The following is a 13,873-nucleotide window of genomic DNA, read 5'->3' on the forward strand; positions in this document are numbered from 1 at the left end:
CATTTTGTATGATTCCTACTCTGCATTTATACTCTTTGTACACTCAAATGCAGCCTTGTAGGATAAAATTTGTAATTGTTATCATCTAGCTGATCTGTCTCAGAGGTGCCAGATGCTTTCTTCGAAATTGCTGTCACGTTGATAGCCTGAGGCTTGGTAAACTTTGGAATATTGCTTGATGTTTCATGAGATAATTCTTTATAACAGTTCCTGATGCCTTTCTGTTCCATTAGCTCTTAGCCATCTGTTGCTTTGATTACACTATTATAGAGAATAAGTGTTTTGGCAAGCTATTTAGCTGTGTTGAAAAATCTTGCTTCTTTGCTTTCTAGTATTTTATTGCTGCTTTTTTTCAAATCCCCCCCCCACCTCCTCCCTTCAACCTTTCTAGTGTAATGCTTCTTGTTATTTACTTCCTGTTATTCTCAGAAAGAAAAGTCTGACCTAGTTTGAGGACATGGTGAGTTTTATGGCTTTGCTTTATGACTGTTTTCCTTTCCTGTGGAAGTCCTTCTACCAAACGAAGTTGCATATTCCAAACATGGGCTCACAGAAGGTAGATATTATAACCTAACCATATTTAAATGTTTGGCTTTGGGATTCTTGCCTCTTAAGGCTTAAAATACGCTTTTCTGGAGTCTAGCCAACATGTTATGTCAGTATTACCTTCTATAGAAAATTATAACATCTTAACCTCTCTCTCCTCTCAACACTGCGAATGTCAAAACAGGAAGAACTGGAAAATCATTAGAAAGAAGTCTGTATTCTCTGGCTTTACATTTTCAATCTGACCTTTTCGTGTATTGCTCAGATTTTAAAGATGAACAGAGGAAAAGACAGATGGGGTGATAATGAACATAGAGACATGCTTCCTTAAGTAGGTTCGTTTTTAGGAGTTGTGATGTACCAATTAATTTTTTTAAGACATGGACTTTTGGAAATGAAATAAGATACTGGTTTTAGACTGCAGCTGAATTGCACTGGCATTTAATTTTTACTTTTAGATTTATTAATTTTTCCTGCAGTTAAAATAGCTGAGTGATACTGCAAAGCAAGAATTCCAACAACTCTCAGTACATTATTAATTCTGCTCAATAAGTCATTTTGCTGTGGCTGTGACTGATGTGGCTGAGTTTCCTTCACTGCTTATCTTCTTGAGCTCATGAAATTGAATTGCAACTTTTCCTTCTCACTTTTTTTCACTTTTGGTGGCTGTAAGAAATGACTAAGAACTACTTGGAATTGGTAGCTGCAAGAGCTTACAAACCCTTCTTAAATCACTTGGTCTTCAAGTAATAGTATTTGTCATTAGGGGTAGTAACGTTATTTATGGGAAAATTATTTGAAGGAGGCAGTGTGTTGTAGTGGTAGCAAGAGGGGAGAGTGAAGATCTGGCTGAGGATTTTCAGTGTCACAAGGGTCTTTTTTATTTGGATTATTTAACTGACCTTGTAAAGCTGTACTGTGTTGGAAATTGCAGCTGCTATCTCATACAATCAAAATGAGCTGTGTGAAATAAACAGAGAAAAGTAACTAAAATAGTTCCCAATATAGTAAATTTACTATCAAATTAAAATATATAGTACTAAGTGCCAGTCAAAGATACTTAGAAGTATCATTCTGGAAACTGTTTTTGCATTTACTGTGGAAGGACTGCAAGAACCTTTTTTATTTCCTGTCAGAGACTATATGTTAGTTTACAAGTTTGGTTTTTTCAGTGTGTGTCCTGTTCTAGGGTTATTGTATTTTAATGCTGATTATTTCTTGATGGCTAGACAATGTTCGTGATTTATTCAAAATATTATTCATGGTATTTCTTGCAAAGCCACACTGTCAGGCCACTCTGTTGGAGCGATACCTGGACTTATTAGTAATAATGTATTTTCCTTCAGCTAAGCAACATCTGTAATTGATTCGTACTGTGTTCTGCTTTGAGTGCTTGTGTATGGGACACGGTAAATGTTTTACCACATAAGGGATAAGGACATGGCAGCACACTGAAATCACAGCTGTTCAGTAATATGTGTATGTACAAATATATATATAGCAAAAACTTTCTAAGTGAGGGACTAGTCCAAGTTTGACTTCTCTGTATGTGGTGCTTCCAAACTGTCACGTGAAAGAACATTTCCTCGGAAAACTGCTCTGATTGTGTGGTGCAGGCACTTGTGAAATTTAACTACATGACAGTTAGCAGTTAATTACATTTGTAACACTACTCCTTTATGAAAGTAGTTGTAATTGTCACAGGTCGCATTGACCATACATATTTTTGGCAGTTTACACCTCTTCATTTGAGAGGGAAGTTGATAGGTGAAAACCCTGCAGCATGGGGTCATATGAACAGATTTGCACTGGATAAAGAAATGCTGACGTAGAATGCCCTAATACAGCACTGGTTGGAGAAGAAAGGTCTGCATGGTGAATCCCATGCGCTGAAAGGGTAGAATGAGCCAATTAGCTTTGCCTGTCATCCAGGTTTCTTATTTTTGGTTCAGCTTTATGCTAGGAATCTTCCTGTCCCCAAATTAGCTCAGTGTCATCACCAGACTCCCTTGTGAGGAGCAGGCTTGCTCATCCAAGCTGTGTTTCTAATGATGAAAAAGAATATTGCTCTTTATTTAGCCATCCTTTTGGAAGATTTTTCTGCTAACACCAGTCGCAATCATAAAAGACTACAGTATAAAATAGTTGCAGTGTTGGCAGTTGATACAAAAAAATTACTTGGTTCCATCCTAGGACATATTTTCAAATGCGAAATGTGATATGTGTTTATTTAAGTATCTAATGATATTTCTATCTAGTCTTCACAAGGTTATTATCTTTCTGGGAAAGGAAGTGATCAGATGGGGTTCTGCTCTGCAGAACGACTGTTAATATCATGCTGGACTGGACAGCATCTTCTCAGTTACTGAGTCTAGTTGCCTATTCTAGAAAATAACCACAGGATATAAATGTGGAAAAACCATTCATATTTAATGACTGCATGTCACTTACTTTTCTTCTTGTCTGTCGTAGTCTATAGAACCAAATGGGATGGGATAAAATGAATCAAAAATTATATTAGTAAAATGAACAGTTCTCAATGATAGAAAAAGTGAGCAAATGCATTTGGTATGAACATCTCTTCATAGTTGCTGCTGAATGTATCGTTATGTTTTGTTAAAATATAAATTGGAACATCTGTGCCTTTTTTCAAATGGTGGCAAATATCACCCTTCTGACCAAGATATTTAATGTGTTGTCTGATGGAAGCTGAGAAATGTCAATGTTTTTAAATATTTGTGTGAGTTGCTTTCATGGTAGAACTTGCTTTTGAGCAAGTTGACTTTTTTTTTCTTTTCTTCATATGTTGACGTGATGATTCACCGAGTCCTTCTAAGCTCTTAAATTTCTGAAAATTAGAGTTTCCACATACCTATAACATTCTGTTGTGACATGTCAGATGGAGGAGCACTTTGAATGGAGAAGGATGGACTTTGCTCCATCTCTCCTTACTTCCTGTTTCATTATAGCTTTTGCAATCTGAAGATCGCTGTGGTTAATCCTGGAGTAGGTAGTGTCGTAGGCCTACAGTTCCTGGGGCATGGTTTTATTTTACTTGTGGATGGTTGTGTTTATGCACATTATATTTTACCATACTGCTAACATATTACTAAATGCTGTGCTATTTTTCTTTCTCCCCTACTCTCTTGATTGCCATAACTTAAAGTTCTTGGCATATGTACAGATATTTCTAGGATGGTAATTTATTGTGTAAAAGGGTATTTTCTTGTAAGACACTGCCTTGCGAGAAGCAGAATTTTGTCTTACTGTTGCTCTAACTGCCCATACATTTTTCCATAGTAAAACCAGCCTGCTTTGCACTTGGTAAAACCTACTACTTCTGAGCCGTCATTTACTAAACAAGACGCAAAGGAGCATAGAATCTTACAGACAGAGATTCTAAGGAGAACACTTAAAAATTGCTAAGTGCAACTTGATTATAAAATACTGCTAATAAACTCATTAAATTCCATCTTAAAAGTAGTTATATTATTTTCCCTGTTGTTGCTGTTGGATAGCTGTTCTGAATATTATTCCCTGATGTGACTCCATTTCCCGTTAGAAATCACTTCTGTAGTCAGTTTCTTCCTTTGAATGCACACTTTCCATTTGATAAAAATTGTGGCCATCTTGCAAATCTCAGAAATGTTTAGCTTTAAGCTTTCTCAAATAGAAAGTAAATACTAGGGGCAGATTCTTATAAATCAAGTCTGTTGGTAGTGACAAATTCTGCAATACTGATTCTCAAAATTTTGTCCAGTGCATATTAATGATAAACAGTCCAATTTTGAGATGCGTATGCAAGCCTGAAAATACAATCATTTGTTTTCTTCCTGCTTTCCAACATTTTCTTTCCACATAATAATTTTTGTCCCAGGAGATGCTCCAATTTTTTTTAACATATTGTCTAAACCTAAAAACTAGCTGTGCATAAAAAATGCAATTCTCTTAGGAGTAGTGACAAGCCAACAATGGACTTTATGTAGCCTGTCTGGGGCATATAAAACACACTGGTTTTCAAGGAGGAAAAAATGCTGTATATGAAACAAATAAAAAAGATATTTTATTGTACATTGATGTATTCAATATATCTCTAATTCCTGTTGTACAAGATGAATACATGAACTAGGAGCCCTTTGTCAGTGGCCATGTCCACAGTTTAAAGCAAGTAAGAAATAGGCCACCTGTATAATCTTTGTTCTTTTCTGATTTTAACTTTGATACTAGACTTAGAAGATACTTTGAGTGAATAGCAGTTTTCCATAATGTTGTGTTTTGGTTATTACTAACTATTCATAAGTTCAAATCAAATTGTTTGACAACTTTTGGCTAAAACCAGTTTCTTTGAAACATAGCTCAGGGTCTTTTTGAGCACATTTTTATGTCTTTTTTTGACCTGTAGCTTCAGAGTTAGTTTGCTGAACTGTGATGTGGGAGCTCTGAGTTTTGTCTTCTGCCTGAAATTGATTGTGCCTATTCTACCTGTTTGTCAGGAAAGCAAATACCAAGCCATTGGTTATTCAAGGCTGGAGAGTGCCCTGCTCACCTTTTGATGCTGTTTCATTTTTTTGTTAGGTAATATATGATCATTAGTGTCTGACTGAAACTGTAGTAGTAAGGTATTGACTTTATATTACTAACTCTCTGCCTGGTTTGATAATTGGATAAGTATTCTATGAAAATTAGAACACTTTAAACAGGAAAGACTGGTAAATGAGGCGAGTCTTTTATATCTTTGCTTTCCTTCCTTTCAGTTTCATTCTCTTTCTTCTTTCCAGTTTCTTTTCATTATATTCCCCATCCTCTTACCATTTATATTTTCTTTCTCTTGTTCGTTCTGTCCCCGAATTCCCTCCTTTCATTATACTACTCTTCATTTTCTGACATCCCATTAATCTTCCAGTCTTTATGGCTCACTTTCCCACCTCCACAAGAACACCCACAGGATGCTTAGAAATTTTACAGCATACCCATTTGTCAAAAAAACTAAACCTACAAGTCCCAGACCCATAATACTATGCTGGTAATGTTCATTAATTCCCACACTGTTTGGAAAAAGAAACTGTTACAGTTAGTATATGGTCTGCAAACCATAATACATGCCTAATATTCCTTTGCTTTCCACTAAACCTGGAAACACCTCTTTGGGGTTGGGAAATGAGATGGGATCTGGCTTTTTTTGCTTCAGTTATGGTTCTGATCTTTGCAGAAACCCTATAAAGAGTGACATGAATGTGTAGTTATAATGCTGTGACCTCTGAAACATTAGGTTTGAGGAGAATGCACTGTTTGTCAATGGATCAGAAAACCTGTTTCAGCAGGTGGATGCACCAGCAAGTGAATCTTCAGCACAGCACCTTTATTGTAGCTTTACTGCTGTGGTCCCAGTGCAAGTTCCCCACACGTGAAAGGTAGATGAGCATACCCTCTGGAGTGTCTGGCTGAAAAAACCTGTGGCTTGGGGAAGATGAAGCAGACTTGCACTGGTCTTGCAGCAGCAGCAGACCTTTTCAACAACGTTAATGGCTACTACTGCTGCAGCCACCAGCAGGAAGAGTGCAGTGGTGTAAGGTCTCACTGCCAGAGAGAGTCAAAGCAGGATTTCTGTCGGGATGTGCCTGTGGTCTCAGATGCTTCTGTCCAGTCTGGATGCCAGGATTTCTGCCAGAGCATATTCTTTACTGCTGGCAGAAGTCACTAAGAAAAATGACAAAAGACTGCATCTCTAATGTGTGTATGATCAACTGATCGCCCCCTCCACTAATTGCATGTGAATGCGAAATAAAAAAGCAGTATTCAGTGTATGGATGACAGTGCTTAGTTTCCAAAGGCAATAATTTGAGGCTTTTCTCTTGCTAAATAGCACCCATGCCAGTGTTTAATGTTGCTCAGTGGAATTATCATCAGATTTAATCTTAATCAAAGGTCTCTTGAACAATGGACCTGAACAGTTTTTGGATAGTTTTCACTCTCCTGTATTTTGGAAAAGCTGTGAACCATACAGAGATACTTGAGAGTGTTTTGGGTTTGGTTTTGTTGGTTGTCAGCATTGGAAATAGAAATGTAGAAATACAAGCTTAAATTCTGCAGTAGTCAGTGGTAGGCGCATCACCTGCTTGCCTCTGCTTGTACTTGGATAGTGGTTTCTTTTTTTTAAGCCTATATCACATTTAATTAATTGTTTGTCACTTAAATCACAGTACTGTAACAGATACTGCATATGCATGTTTAAACAATATTACTAGCTATACCATAGCTGAATATAGATGTACTGTAATTAACCTTGGGATTACTGGATCAATCACTGGTAACTCACCCCAGGTTAGATACTGCCAGCAGTGCTTCCAGTTTTTGCTTTTTTTCCATTCTCGTTATTCAGAGGATAGTACCAAAGGAAGCTAAGCAAGGCATTGCTAAGCAATCATAGGAAATCAGTCATTTCCTTTATCTTCTGTTCTCTGTTACGCAGTAAGGATGCCAGTTATTTAACATTTAAAAGAATTAGCAGTCTGAACTTAAAGATGAACTTGCCTGGTAAAATGATGCCTCATCATGGATAAAAAAACCCCTATAGTACAGTTAAAGATAATAATTAATTTTTAAAATCTTCTTTCTCTAGAATCCTACTCAAGTGGGAACTGCTCTTCAGGTTTTTTATAACCTTGGTACTTTGAAAGATACCATTGCTAATGTGGTGGATGGATACTGCGCAGTCCTGGAGGAGAACATAAAAAATGCTTTGGATATCAAAGTATTGACCCAACCATCTCAAACTGTTACAAGAGGTATGATACTTGATTTACAGAGAACAACTGATTTTTTTTGACAGAAGTACAGTGTATTGTCAAATGGAAGAAACTCACATATCCAAGCCTGTTACAGGAACATCTTCCTGCTTGCTTTAACCAGTAGATGATGGAAGTAGGCATGTCTCTGAAATCGTCTAACCAAAGCCAAGTCTGTCTGTTGTTATTGGGCTAAAATGTTTTCCTTTTTCCCCAAGCCCCTTTTTTCCTGACTTGCCCAGAAAATTGTCCTCGTTACTTTACAGCTTTGCAGAATTTTCTTAGCAGTTTGTCATGGAAAGATGAATCCAAATTCTGCTTCCTTTGTGTTGGTGGGAGGATCACAGGTAGAAATTATTTGCAAGCAATGGAATAAGCCTGTAACTACATTGTGATGCTTTTATCAGATGGAAATAATTTCCAAGTAGTATATTCAATACAAAGTAATGTTGCAATATTAAACTTAATTTTTTTTCTTTTTTCTTTTTTTTTTCCCCCAACAAGTTGTGTGTCCAAAACCATAATCACTAGCATAAATAAAGAAATACAGCCCCTCTCAAGGAAGGTGATGATTTAGAAGCTGCATGTCCTTCAGCTAGATTATCACTTTTTATAACAGTTTGCCTGGTGTTCAAGTCCTGAGCTGGTAATACCTGTATGTTTCACACCTACTGTCTCTGCCATTTCACTTTGCTATTACATCCTGCAACAGTGCACACTGACATTACCTTGATGTGTCTGTGAAGGTCTGAATTGGTAATGCAGGTAACAGTGACAAACACTGAAGTATCCCCACTGAACTTCAGAGTTTAGTTGACTACTTATTCTTAGTTGAATTCTCAGTCAGACAACTGAGGCGATTCACAAAGCTCTGTTTTGAAGCTATTTTCTTAGAAACAGAACAGTTTGGGTTGGAAGGGACATCAAAGATCCAGGTAGGGACACCTTCCACTAGACCAGGTTGCTCAAAGTCCTGTCCAACCTGGCTCTGAACACACCACCCTCACAGTAAAGAATTTTAATTTAAAAAAAACCAACCTTATGTCAGAGTGCACAGATCTGTACTTCTAATATGCTAATTTTCATATTGGAAAGCTAAAATGCTGTGTTTTTAAAAACCATTTAGGTGGCCCTGGTAGAGCTGCTATGCCAACACCTGGGAACACAGCAGCTTTTCGAGCAGCCCTCTGGACAAACATGGAGAAACTCATGGATCAGATCTGTGCTGCTTGTGGACAGGTACTCAGCAGCTCATTTCTGTCTTTATAGTCATGCAGTTTTGTGTATGAGGTATTAGATGTTACTTTTTCTCTCAATAAATTCTTTCTTACAGGTGCAGCATTTGCAGAAAGTATTGGCAAAGAAAAGAGATCCTGTGTCGCATGTCTGCTTCATAGAGGAAATACTTAAGGTAAAGTTTTAATGTAGCTGGATATGTTTTAGTAGTTCTGTTCATGAAAATGAGATGAGAGAATGCTTTTGTTTACAATTCCATAAAAATTATATAATTCAATTAATGGGAAAATGTTGCAAGTCAAACTAACATTGAAAACTATGTTTATGGTCTGTGGGTTACATCTGTAGGGTGTAAACATGTTCTTTTGATGATAATCTCTTTTGTTTTCTTTAAAGGAAGCTGATAAGACACCACTGTCAGTTTTTATTACTGATCATTAATGTCTTTCCATAAAATACCATGTGATTTGAGTAATTAATTAATTCTGTTAGATTGCATAGGAGAACGTGTCTTCAGCTACACTTTCAGCCATCTGTTCCTCTACTTCTTGGCAATTTCTTCCTTCAAAAATAATCATGGCTGTTCTTTTGAATACCTGTTCTTTTCCATTCAGCTGCATTGTTTTCTATTCATATTTGGAATAATTTGATTAATGGTCTCACTCAGTGTTAGGAACAGAATTACTGAAGCTATCTCATCTACCTTAGTAGATGGAAAAAAACCTAAAGGTGTTTATGCAGACATCTCCTTTTCGAAATGTATGGCTGTTTTATTAGTTTACATGGATTTAATTTTTGAAATATGTTCTGGAAACTCTTCATATGCAAGGGTGGTCTTCTCGACACCGAAAGCAGATAATGAAGGTTAAATATAGCATTTAAGTTTGTCTGTTAAGCCCATCTCTAAAAGATGTTGCACAGAACATCACTTTCCTGTGGCACTTCGAGCTTCTTTTTCTGTGTTGTAAAAAAAGGCAACCAAAACAAACAAACAAACAAAACACCTAAAAAGTTTATAAACTTTTAGTACATTTTCTTCATTAAAAAGTTTGATCTGGCAAAAAAATTCTGTTGCTGCCTGGGTGGTGCTTCAGTAGATCAGCATGTTTAAGGAGACACATAGAAACCTACAGACAGAAGGAGGAACTCTGGAAGGCTCAGGCACAGATTGGATGGAAAGGGAATTTAGCTAAATGAGCTTTCAGTGTTCATGAATGGCTCCCACCCTGAGCCTGTGCTTCTCACTTTCACTCTTCCATTTTTGTAGAACAGCACTTAAGGATGATAATAGAGGGAAGCCAAAGGAAATCTTACATTATCCTGGAGAATGAATGAATAGGAAAAATGAATCTCAGTTGAAACTAGATGCAGAGTAAGGAAAAACTCATTAGAAAATAAAATGAAAGGCTTTTGGGTTGTGCCGTGCTGAGCATGTTCCGTATCTCTCTGATTACCCTTCCTTCCTTTTTTTTTGACTTAGCATTGCAGGATTGTATCTAACTGACAAATCGTTTTTTCCCAAATAAAACCAAGTAAGTGTGTTTCTCCGCAGTTACCACTCTTCCAATAGTTTGCTCTTCGACAGGCGTTTTGGTGTAGTGTAACACAAGCTGGACAGTTGTCATTCTCAGTGAGGCAGCTAAGGATTAGTGGTACATCTTTGTCTGATGCTACCAGAACTCATGACATGGTACTGCTGACAGCACTGGTGCTTTACTTACTGTTTACCTGAGATGGTTCCGTGTAGCACAGTGTTTTTCTTGGCCCTTCACACAGTTACACGATTTATTCTAGTGTCCCTCAAAAATAGTATGGCACCAGCCTGCAGACGGGTGAAGTCACACCAAACAGTAGAGCTGTTGTTTAGACAAAACCTGACAAGTACTACAGGCTGCTGCAATTCAAGAGTGTATGTACAGATGGCTGTAGGGAGAGTATGAATTGTTGTGTACATTGAAAATAGATGTAAGTAAGAAATTGGTGTTTTGCCATTTGCTAATAAGGATTCTGTCTTGTATTAATCCAAACTGAAGCAACGTGCTTTCCTCAGTGAGTGTTCTGGAGAGAGAATAAAGTTGGGTTTTCCTTATTGTATTCAATTTCATTAATAAACTGAGCAAATAAACAAAACAAACTGAAGGTACTAATATTATACACATTTGCTAGGGCAGCATGCCCACACCAGAAGATAGGAAAACGAATCATCCACTCTACTACAGTCTGTGCACTAATTACTGTTACTGATGTCAACATTATTATTATAGTCATCTTCTGCAGCAGCTGCAGTACCACTTTGCCTGTCCATCTGCTTCCTTGTTTTGATTACTGCAGTGCAAGTATCATCCTAGGAAGCATAAGAGAGGAGGAGACCCAGCCTTTTTAAAGCACAAGTCCTTTAATAGCAAGGAAGCTACTTGCCTTTTTTTTTCTCTTTTTATTCATTCTCTTTTCTTTTCTTCCCATTTTTTGCAGATTTATTTGTGGTTTTCACTTCACAGATAGCACAGCCTGCATTTTTTCTAATTTTGTATTATGATCTCAAACATGTGCTTTCCGGCCTTCTAATTACCTGTTACCATCATAACATTTTGTAGTGTCATATTGTGTTGTATCTGAAAATGTATTTTTAAAAGCACTTAACTAATTAATTAAAAGAGTTACAAAAAGTCTTTGTTAAAATAAAAAAAAGAAGCAAAATAAAAATCTGACAGATGTAGAAACTGAGACACAGAACTTGTAAAATTTATAAATACTGGAGTTCAGCAGTAGGACAATGACAACTCCTGCATCTTTTCTACACTGTGGTTTCTCTTACAGACTTCACTTCCAAATTTTTCTACCATTAGATGTAGCCAAGAGTTAAGTGACATAACCAGGCTTACATGATTAACATGGAAGAATCTGGAGATTAATTTACACTGCACTTTTTTCCACTCCTTCCATTTGCAGATGGAGATTTTGGTATTTTTCTTTTGCCATATTATGACGTGAATGCAAAACTGTTATATCTCCATTATTAATCTGTAAATACTAAAGTTACACATTTAATTACCAGAAAAGATCTACAAGATATTTAACAGAGAAATAAATTTCTTTTAACAGTGAATGGATGTTTTTTGTGGGTTTATCTAAGAAAAAACACCTTTAATCACTAGATTTCAGTTGAGGAGCAAGGCTAAAAGAATTCAGAATTCATTAAGTTTTGATATCTAGTTTTGGGGAAAATGAATAGAGATTAAGTTTTATACATTTTTCCAAATGTATATTGTTATTGTTTTCATGATGTTGAGGGTAAAAATTAAAATTACAAGTAAGATTTAGATAACATAAAACTGATATTTTTGTTCACCTAGTGACTAGTTATTTATATACCCTGTTTCAACTGCTTAGTTTACCTTTGGAGAGCTAATAGACTGCTCCAGTTTGTTCTGCTTTACTGCTTCTCTCTTTCAACGTGTAGTGACTTATCCTGCTTCAGCTGTTGTAATGAACTACAGTTGACTTCAGTGTAAGTTGCAGCAGAACTTATCTTTCCATGACAGCTACCTTCTTAATTAGAGATAAGAATCCCTCTAAGCCCCTTGAAAAAGAGTTGAAAATGATCTCTGATCCTCAGCTATTTTGGGTCCTTCACTCCTACATAGGCATCAGCGAACAATTCTGCAAAGTGAAAGCAGTTTTAAAAGCAGCAAATAATTTTGTAGGAGGAGTTGGGGTGGTCAATAGAAAGAGTAAGCTGGGGTCTCTAGGCTGGGCAGAAGGTACTTGCTGTGAGAGGGCAGATCTGCCCTTGATCGCCTTTGATCTGCTTCTTAGCACACCCCTGTCATTTACGTAAGCCTCTGGGTAAAGCTGAGAGTTGTAGGGAGTGTTATTCTGTACTTTGTGGAGGGCTCTTGTCATTGTCACTCTTGATGAACGTTTGGTGAGTAAGCAGACTATTTTCCTGAGTTGTCAACACTGGCAATACGAGGTGTTAACGATATAGAAGGAAATGTCCTCATCATTACATAAGATAAAGAATATAAATGGGAAATAGAAATGTTTATTGCCCAAAGTGTACTTACCATTTCACCTTGTTATTTCTCCTCCCTGTCCAAACTTGTTAAAAAATGTTACTGCTTTGAAATTTTTCACATCTAACATCACATTCAGTTGACCTAATTAAAAAATAATCCCAAGTGGAAAAAATTGAAAAATAATCTTATTACTCCCTTATGTGAATTCAGAAAATAATCTGGTTTTCACCTATTATTACAAGTATGTGATTTATTTTCCAGTATTTTTTGGTAGAAGCAGAATTGGATTACTTGCACGTAATTTCTGCAGTGTTTTCTTGTTTATTATTTCAGCAAGGTGCTTTGTAGAGATCTAAACACAGGTGAAAGATCAGGTTTTTGATCCCCAAAATATGAAGATGCACTTTATTTCAAACCCACTGAATTCAGTTGCAAGATTTTTGAGGTCTCCCTTAAAATAACCTGAAAAGATCTTACCAGTCAAAAGTCCTGATTTTAGTCTGAGATGGATCAATGTGTCCAGACAGCCATGCTAAAATTAATTTGGTTCTAATTCAGATGGGAGGATGAGAGCCTGTGCAATGGTTTTGTAATGACACGGTGTTTTCTGTAAAACTTTAGTTCCATTTCTGTGACAGAAGTGTGCAGCTGTAAATAAAAGGGATGGTGTGGAGGTCGCATGGGTTACTATATTCTTTTTCAGTTCTGGCTTGGTGGGGTTTGTGCAAAATGCAGCTAGGTGGTGGCTGAAAATTATTAAGTCAGTTGTTTTTCAGTCAGCTTGCTATTGGAATAGAAATGCATTTACCAGAAGTGCTGCCTGCTATCATTGTTCTTCTCAATTTTACCTGGGCAGCTACAGGCTGAGTGGGTCTGGTAATGAACCACCCTTTCACCCTTCAATGGGGTACGTTGTAGTGAAGGTGAAAGCGTAGTTGGAATTGCTGCTGTACACACCAGATCAGTTTTCTGGATAGAAGAAAGCTATCAAGTCCCTTGAGTAGTAACTGGCTTTTGGAAGCACTAAGTTCATTTACTTCCAGTTGATGCAAATCTTGCAGGAATATGGGAGGATTAATTAATGGTTTAAGTAGTTTTGTAGATATAGGACACTGTTTAAGACCTAAGTATTTTTGTTCCTTAAAAATTGAGGAAACATTTTCAGAATTCTAATATTCTAATAAAGAAAATGCACAGTCTTAACTTTAATTTCTATTTGAGGTTATATTTAAAAAAATCAAACAGGTTTTGTTTCTTTTGTCAGCTGCACAGAGACCTTTTTAAAAT

General features: G+C 36.7%; 1 protein-coding gene across 1 annotated transcript in view; it reads left to right on the forward strand.

Annotated features, from left to right (window-relative positions):
- LOC104409212 (conserved oligomeric Golgi complex subunit 5-like) overlaps window positions 1–13,873 on the forward strand; it is a gene marked incomplete at its 5' end in the record, with an annotated part of 103,235 nt that overhangs the window by 34,633 nt on the left and 54,729 nt on the right. Inside the window, 3 exons of the mRNA XM_010019019.1 lie at window positions 7,166–7,331; window positions 8,458–8,570; window positions 8,665–8,742. Of these exons, the coding sequence (XP_010017321.1) occupies window positions 7,166–7,331; window positions 8,458–8,570; window positions 8,665–8,742 (357 nt within the window). The remainder of the gene's footprint in view (window positions 1–7,165; window positions 7,332–8,457; window positions 8,571–8,664; window positions 8,743–13,873) is intronic.

Source organism: Nestor notabilis, unplaced genomic scaffold, assembly GCF_000696875.1.
Source record: "Nestor notabilis isolate BGI_N333 unplaced genomic scaffold, ASM69687v1 scaffold10287, whole genome shotgun sequence".
NCBI lineage: Eukaryota > Metazoa > Chordata > Aves > Psittaciformes > Psittacidae > Nestor > Nestor notabilis.